Source organism: Bidens hawaiensis, unplaced genomic scaffold (assembly GCF_021521415.1).
Source record: "Bidens hawaiensis isolate Kalapana, Puna unplaced genomic scaffold, B.hawaiensis_p1.1 tig00026755_1, whole genome shotgun sequence".
Lineage (NCBI taxonomy): Eukaryota > Viridiplantae > Streptophyta > Magnoliopsida > Asterales > Asteraceae > Bidens > Bidens hawaiensis.
The window spans coordinates 167,035-175,900 of record NW_027494305.1 but is presented as its reverse complement, the minus strand read 5'-3'; the positions used below and the strand labels follow the sequence as shown (position 1 = coordinate 175,900).

Here is an 8,866-nt window from a genome sequence, read left to right as displayed (position 1 = left end):
GGCTCCACACACAGGTTCGAGACCTGCATCAGTCAGGAAAGCAAAGCAGAGATTTTTTTTCTTTACCTTCTTTCTTTTTGATATTTCTGTGATTTTGGGTGGAGAAGAATAGATCCTCATTTTGTATTTGTTTTCTTTCTTATATATACATTTTTGTTGTATTTTTTAAAAACATTTAAACTTGATGAATTTATTATTTGGGTTTATTTTCAGAACCGTAACAAACATATCGACACCTGCCGAAATCACATCGATTCACCATTCAATGCTCGAACTTTAACGATTGAGTAAAATCAGTTTAGATATGTTACTTGTATCATAAGCTATATAAATGCCGGTATCGGTATCGTAACCAAGTTCATGCCATTTTGAACATAAGTTGTACGTGTGTCGATATTATTTTGGACGTTTACATATATTTTCTTTATTAGTGTCGGTTTGTAACGAAATTAACTGATACCAACTGAATTCGCGTTGCTGCATCGCCACAACGCGGCTGGTTGTTTACCTGGTTTATAATTAACATCTATGAATGTATGTGCGCATATATGTCGATGCATATATAATTATAAAATCTGATAGATAACTTGTAACTGAATTCATAGTAGTTGTGTAAAAAAACACAAGATCTCACATGTTTAATTAAGTATGGATATTTAAGCATGCACTTAAAATACCAAAGGCACATCCTTGTAGAGACAAGCCTAAAATATATTCATCAAAGCACCAATTGCATGTTTGTTGCACAAAAATATATGTAGTTATCTATGTCATAAATAATAAAAGGGAAATTTTTATAATAGTCATTTTAATTAACTTTTTTCAACTTCAGCACGGTGTTTACCACTTTTGGAGGGTTGATTTATAAATCCGTGAACTGTCTGGTATTCTCTTATAGCACGGTGTCGTTGATATATTCTTATTAAAGATCTCATTGGAAATCCGAATCTATTTGGTATTTTCTTATAGACGGTGCCGCTAATGTATTCTTATTAGTGACCTCATTTTAACCAAATTATTGCTATTATTTATTGTTTCGTATACATGTTGTGGTTTTTCTTATTATATACATATATGTTCAAAACTATGAGTTGCTTACCAACCTTTGTGTTGATAAACTTTATTTTTTGCAATGTTACAGGTTTGACGTTAGGTTGATTATGAAGTTTGGAGAAAACGTAACGAAGACCGTTAGGATATTAGCAAATTGAAAAATATATTTATTTGCTATATTTTGTTATGATTATCTATGAATATTGTTATGTGACAGTTTGATGTTGTGAAATTAAATGAGTTGTTAAATATTGTCGCTTTAAATAGTGTTATGCGCTTATGGGTAATCCGTTGCATCCCGGAAAGTTTCGCCGCCTTTGGTCGGGGTGTGACAGTTTATATATATTATAGATAGATAGATAAATTACGGGGGTTGTTTTATATTATTTGTTTCTAATATTTATTTGTTTTTTGAATTTTTTTTATTGTATGAAAGTTAATAATATACTTATGGTTTGATGATAAATTATTTCACAAGTAAATGAGATGTTATAACCCGGTTTAAAAGCTATATGAGTTTGATGTGACCGAAGACCCGTTTATTTTTTTACTATAAAATTGGTTTTTTAATTATAAATTATGTATATCTTTTTTTAAATAACTCATATATTAATTTTTAGTATATCCCTACTTTATAGGATTTTTATATCAAATATTTAGTGATATTAGTCTTTAATTTAATGAGATGTTATAACCCGTTTATAAAATATCTGGATTTGATAAGACCAATACCTGTGAATTCGGGATTAAATGCATGAGAAACCTCAATTTAAAAATTAAGCAAATCTGGTGACTCCAAAAAAGGGGGAGCGACCACATCGCGACACGTAGGATTTTTTTGTTTACGTTTATATATATTATAGATTATAGATACTTGTGTATAATCATATTTTAATTATTTTAAAAAGAGTTCAGCGGGTCGTGCACAGTAACTCATCGACGCCGAAGAACGATAACTTTGTTTTCAGTAGGATCGGTTTTACCATTCAAAAGGGGGGTGGCGGCGCAGCTTGTTGCCCGCTTACCTGCCTCTTTATTGTAATTGGATCCTTTTATTTTTAATAAAATTTTTAGTATCTTTTTTGTAAATTATTTTACAAACAAAACATGTATTATGAAATTAAAAAAAAAAAATCACGGGTGCTACACCACCCCTTCATTTAAATTCATAAGCCTTTAATTAAACATATTAATTTGTCAACTTGTTTATTTAAGCAGAACGATCAGCTAACCCGTTAAACGATTTTATAACTCACTAATCTGATTAACACATTTACAACTTGATTACTATCCACTGAACCGTTTGATACACTTAAATAAATAGGTTAAACTATAAGGTGTGTGCGTGTTTGGGTTCTCAAATTAAGTGTGTGAGCTAAGCATGATGTTTTTGACCAACAAAATTTACATCATGTTCAGGTTGAATAATAATATCAACCTGCTACTCCACCAACTCAACACGATTAATACCCTTCATCCGATACACACGTTAATAGATATCCGAATTGTTAGGTTTCTTGACTAAGGTTTGGTTAATGTAGATATCAAAATCAATACAATTTAATTATGTAATCAGAAGTTGGTTATCTATTCTTTTGTCACATGGACTGTCATCTTTTATTAGAGATATGGCTGGTATAGTGTCTTCACCAGTGGCGGACCCAGGATTTTTTGACAATGGGGTCCTATTTTTGTCGGTTTTCAAACTTTTCGGGTCGGTTCAAGAGTCGAGACGAGAAACATAATAAAAAAAACAATATCATAATAAAACACACAAAATACGATATCTTTCAAAACAATAAAAAAAACATTACAAATTCTTAAAGTTGTTCTCTACGACTTTTCATGTTTTGAAAACGAACCATTACCTCTTCAACCGTAACGTTGGCAAGAATCTCCCTTTCGATATAACAAATGCAAGCATCGTTCATATAATCATCACCCATCCGATTACGTAAATCCGTCTTCACGTGTTTCATTGATGAAAAACACCTCTCAACACTTGCCGTTGCAACTGGTAGAACTAGCGTTAACTTTAATAAACGATAGACCAATGGATATCCCAAATGTTTATTTGTTTCCACCATTTTTTTGTGCAAGATTAGATACACCATTCATGTCGGCAAACATTTCATCTGCTTTCAAATTAATAATATAGTTGTCTAACTCAATCATAAGATTCTCTCTTTCTTCATAACTAAAATCACGCGGATACAACTCGGCCAACCTTAATATCTTTTGGGCATTAAATGCATGAAAATTATTGTTCGGGCTCAAACTACCGATGCACGTAAGTAATTCAGTGGTTACCTCATTAAAACGGTTGCCAAGCTCTTGTATTTGCATATCTAATACCGTGTTGAAATTTTCAACCTCATAATAATAACGATTAGTGATGCAAGTCTTTTTTCTTTTATATTTTGGGTCAACGTATTCATCTTCCATGTTAATAATTTCAATCTCATTTTTTTCACAAAAGATGCCACATCTTTCAAAAGTGGAGCAAACCCTTCAAGTCTAAACGTTTGTAGTTGTTGCTTCGTTGCGTTGACCATTTGAATTGCATTCACTATATCTTGATCCTTTCGTTGAAGAGCTTGAGACAACAAATTAGTAATACCCAAAACGTGCTTCATCAAATGTTAATAATATGCAAAATCATAAGCCTTCATGTATGTCCAAATTCCACTTGCTTGTCTTTGGTGAGCATTAGTGTAACTGGAATTTCGAATATACTCAAGCACTTCAATAATAGACGGATATAATTGAACCAAACGCACAAGTGTCTTGTGATGAGAGCTCCAACGCGTATCCCCAGCTCTTGCAAGAGACAATTCTTGATTTAAACCACTCACGGTTTCAACTTCTTCATGACCTATCGCTTCTTTTAATTTCTCTCGTTGACTTTCTCGAATCATATCTATTCGTTTGCAAGATGAACAAACCACATTTGTCAAAGTTGATACCTTATCAAAAAAGAAAAAAATGTCATCATGTTTGTTCGCAAGGGCCACAATAACTAGTTGAAGCTGGTGAGCAAAACAATGTATATAATACGCCGAAGAATTATCCTTCAAAACTAAAGCTTTCAAACCATTAAACTCACCAGCCATATTGCTAGCACCATCATACCCTTGACCTCTAACCCTTGCCAAACTCAAATTATATTGTGAAAATAATTCATCAATAGCCGATTTCAGACAAGCCGCAGATGTTTCCATGACATGAACAAGGCCAATGAATCGTTCTTTAACAACTCCATATTTGTCAACATATCTCAAAACGACAGCCATTTGTTCCTTTTTAGATATATCCCGAGATTCATCAACTAATATAGAAAACACATCATCACCTAGTTCTTCAAAAATCCTTTTTAAAACTTCTTGTGCAAAACAATTACATATGTCTTTCTGAATTTTGGGAGACGTCATTTGATTATTCCCCGGAGCATTTTCTAATATAACTTTACCAATGGACTCGTTTAATTCACCCAATAATCTTAAAAACTCCAAGAAATGTCCTTTATAAATTGAAGTTTCAGACTCATCATGACCACAGAAAGCTATTGCACCATTCAAAAAAGCTTTAGCAAGAATAACCGAGGTGCTTAATCGGATTCTATACTCGTCACTATTTTTTTTTGCTTTTCTTTTGAAAGGCAAAACCTATAGATTGTTTTGGTCGAAGCAAGTCTTCACATTTTTTAAGTGCTCTGTTGTGGTAACTATTCGGCTTACCCACATGACCAACCAATCTCTCTCGTTTGTTCCAACCACAAAATCCATCGGTCACAAATGCATCTTTTTGACCATTTTCCTTGAACAAGTAACAAACCAAGCAGAAAACTTTATCCGCCTTTACACTATACTCTAACCAATATTTGAAGCTAGCGAACCATTCAGGATTAAAACTTCTTAGTTTACCACCAATATCTCGTTTTGGATAATCATGACCTTGCGGTTGACAAGCACCTTTACTCAAATATGCACGTCTAATTTCATCTCTTTGGTTAACATGATAAGATGAAATCGGTTTCCGTTCGGAGGGATCCCATGGAAGGTCTTCCAAATCAATTTTCTTAGATGTATTACTTGAAGAAGACGAGGGCTCAAACTTTCTTTTCAATGATTCTTGCATAATTAACCCTAAAATTCAAGTTTTTAAGAAAACTAAGTCACAATATAACAACAATATACAACATACAATAACCAACATGAGTATAAATGTATAATTATATATAAAATCAATCAACTAATTAGCCCTAAAATTACCTTTAGTATGAGACAAAATCAGAGGAAACAAAGACTTACAAGACCAAAGAGGGGTGAACGGTGGCTGGAGTGAGGCGGAGGCTGGCGGATATAGGCGGAGATGGGCGGAGGCTGGCCGGAAAAACTGAGAGAGGCGTGAGTTAGGGATAAGCAGTGGGGTTGAGATGTGTGTGGAGGGTGTGGTGGAGCTGTACGTCTGATGAGTTGGGATATGTTAAAACCCATGGGCCAAAAGTCAAAACTAAAACTAATATAAAGTAAATTTTAAAAAAACGAAATACATAAAAAAACTGGAAAGAGCAAGGCTCGAACTCGGGTCATTCGTGTGGTATTGGAAGGGGGTTTCCACCAGACTAGAATGGTAATATTGATATGGGGTCCAAGTGTTAATTTATATGGGGTCCTTCAAAAATTTTCTATATCGCTTCTAAATAAATTTTAAAAAACATTGGTGTCCCGGGACCCCGACGGCTACTATGTAGGTCCGCCCCTGGTCTTCACGCATAAACGATACATCTAAATTTCTACCTCTACTAGTCAAATAAATTCTCCCTCTTTCTCATATTATAATTTGGAAATATTGCTCGTTAACTGTTATCACTAATTGAAGCGTCTAAAGTGAAAGAAAACGGTTGGATTAGTGGAATTGATGGATTAACGGTTTAAACCATGCTTTGGCTTTAATGATTTGACGGTTTAATTCTTCAGCATAAGATTTCAGACTTAGACAAGATCGTGAAACATTTATACTTTGTTATATATGAAACTAGACTAGGTACCCTAATATTACACATGCTGAATAATTAACATGATATAATCCATATATCTGTAATCAGTAATTACTACTTATAGCTACGCCCTATTAAAAAAGTTACTCCGTACATTTTAACCCTCCTTACTATTTTACTCTATTGAAATTTACACTAACTACTGATTGTTATTGCAATTATTATATTACTACTATCTTCTTATTATTATTATTATTATTATTATTATCACTGCTATAATTATTATAACTTGTTGCTAGGCTCTTGTGTTATGCGACTGGAGACCCGTGTATCCTATCTTCAGTTCCAGACCCAATAAATAAACCGACAATCAAATCGACACATTTATATATCACTTTATAGTCTGTTCTTCAAAACTTGCAACATTACCAAATTAAAAACGAATCCAACTCTTAGTAAACCGACCCGATTAACCGAAGACCAAGAGATGTTTCAAGATTTGTTTCTACACCTCTTTCGCATCCATGAAAATAAGCTTTGTATTGTCACCCAAAAATTCCATGCAACATTAAATTGAAAGCGTAAATCATCACAAGTACATCACATATGCCCAAAAGTCAAGCAACCAACAACGACCAAAGCTGCGAAAGATGTTGTACCGCAGAATAGCATACAAAATAAAACAAATCTGCATAATTAATTCCTAATGTGACATAAGAAAACAAATACCTATAGGTGGAATCATCATACGTATGTCTAGGCAAAAGAGGTTGCAAATGGAAAGACCACAGCCGTCTCCAAATTTCAACTGTCCAAGTCGTATACTAACCAGGGGCGGCTCGGACATAGGGCGATGTGGACGACCTGCCGGGACACTTAATTTTCGGGGGCATAAAGTTATCTATCTTTTTTTTCTTTTTTTTTTGAACGGCAAATTAGGATTACTCACGGACCACTGGAGTATCATCGTGTCACCAGCAGAACCACGCGATCATATCCATCTCCACTAGGCAATAATGCCTAACCACCAATTCAGGAGGAAACCCAATAAATCTTGGGAAAACCCCCTTGTGGGATTCAAACCCAGGACCTTATGGTCCCCAAGCATTATCCCACTACCCAGGACCTTATGGTCCCCAAGCATTATCCCACCACCAAGATGCCAATAGGCTATAAAGCCATGGACATAAAATTATCTATATATATATATATATATGAAAAACAAATATGTATATTTAATGTTTTACTCTAATTATACAATAACTAGGTTGATTTAGTGGTAAAGAGACATGACTTTCAATCAAAAGGTTGCAAGTTCAAGTCTCACTTGAGACATTTATAAGTTTATTTCTATACACAGTTTTTGCACAATCTAAATCATAACATAGTAAGCCAATTTAAAATTTTAATTGTCTAAACCAAACAAAAAACCCATTTACATAAGGCCTAATTTTTTTTTTGCTTATAATATTTCGTTACTTGTTAGAGTCTACGAGCCTTTTTATTTTGACTCGGCCGATGAATATAAATTCTCAGAGACGGCCCTGATACTAACAAATAGCCCTTATATAATTTTCAAAACTAAATCATCCAGGGCTGGTCCAAGCATTTTAAAGACCTAAAGCAAATAAAAACGGGGGGGGGGGGGGGGTCTTTTCCTTACAATTTTATGTTCGTACTTTTGACTTTAATTTGACATGAAAATTATTACAAAAACACTTGTAGAACGAGCTTATATAGTACCTAACTTATTTATAAATAGGTTGTTTGTTTCAGCTAAGTAAATAAAGATGATTATCGCAAAGGTTGATCATAGGAGTTTGACCTAAAATTGGCTGGGGTTGGGTTGAAGAAAACAACAATTTACGATAAAATATGGAACCAAATTAAAGATTTGAAAATTCATTTAACAGCTTTAGGAAAACAAAATTAAATCTGCACAAACAGATTTGAATTTTTTTTTGTTATCACACAAACGACCAAGTAACTTTGCTACTGCAAGACATAATGTTTTTAGCTCTAGTGCTACCTACTTGTTGAATCCAACAAAATCACATTAAAAACACCCAAACAATGAAACTATTGAAGCAATATATAAATGGTTTCGAACCTGGGGCTTGGCTTCATAAAAATAAAGGCATGTCCCCGCCGTGTAGCTCAGTTGGTTAAGGAGGCATAAGACTTGGAACAACAAAAATAAAGACATAATCTTACAACTGGAATACGATTGAATTATAAAGCAATATGGTCAAAAGATCTTTAAACAACATATACACGTGTATATCTTTTTCAAAATGGAGGCCTTAAATATATGGTGGCCCTAAGCTAGGGCTTTACTATGTTGTATATAAGGGCCGGTACTGAAATTATCGATTGAAACGAAACGGGTTAAATGTCATCGAAAGTGCATATTTAGTCCGTAAGTAAGTTTGAAAAACATCATAATCTTATTGTAATAATACTTAACCGAATAATTACCACAATAATTAGTAGTTAGTTTATGTGCAAATGGAAGAGTGGTTTTGAAGAAAGAAGGATCGATATTGACGATGAGTGTTTAATGGATAACGTCTACGGTCTTTATCATGTATTAACAAGCATCGTAACAAAGTTCTTTTTGTATATTGTAACGCCTTTTGCCGAATTGATGGATATTAGTGGTAATTATTTGTAGTATTATAACAAGGTATATAAAATTTGGTAGATGTCGATATAAATATATAATAATGACATTAATGTAGATGTAGACCTTGCACCATGAATATTTTAAAGGTTATTTTTGTTTTTTTCATGATAATATTATTCTCTCTAAAA

The 8,866-nt window shown here is 33.6% G+C and overlaps 2 protein-coding genes across 2 annotated transcripts; both read right to left on the bottom strand.

The window, feature by feature from the left end:
• Positions 1–3,123: 3,123 nt before the first annotated feature.
• LOC143573945 (uncharacterized) lies at positions 3,124–3,498 on the bottom strand. Its single transcript, XM_077058703.1, has one exon. The coding sequence runs from the start codon at positions 3,496–3,498 to the stop codon at positions 3,124–3,126; it is 375 nt and encodes a 124-aa protein (XP_076914818.1).
• A 197-nt stretch (positions 3,499–3,695) lies between these two features.
• On the bottom strand, positions 3,696–4,484 carry LOC143573943 (uncharacterized). Its single transcript, XM_077058702.1, has one exon. The coding sequence runs from the start codon at positions 4,482–4,484 to the stop codon at positions 3,696–3,698; it is 789 nt and encodes a 262-aa protein (XP_076914817.1).
• Positions 4,485–8,866: the final 4,382 nt, after the last annotated feature.

What these genes read in the sequence shown, in the direction of transcription:
- LOC143573945 (XM_077058703.1), bottom strand. Translation starts at nt 3,498, where the DNA reads ATGGAAGATGAATACGTTGACCCAAAATATAAAAGAAAAAAGACTTGC.
- LOC143573943 (XM_077058702.1), bottom strand. Translation starts at nt 4,484, where the DNA reads ATGACGTCTCCCAAAATTCAGAAAGACATATGTAATTGTTTTGCACAA.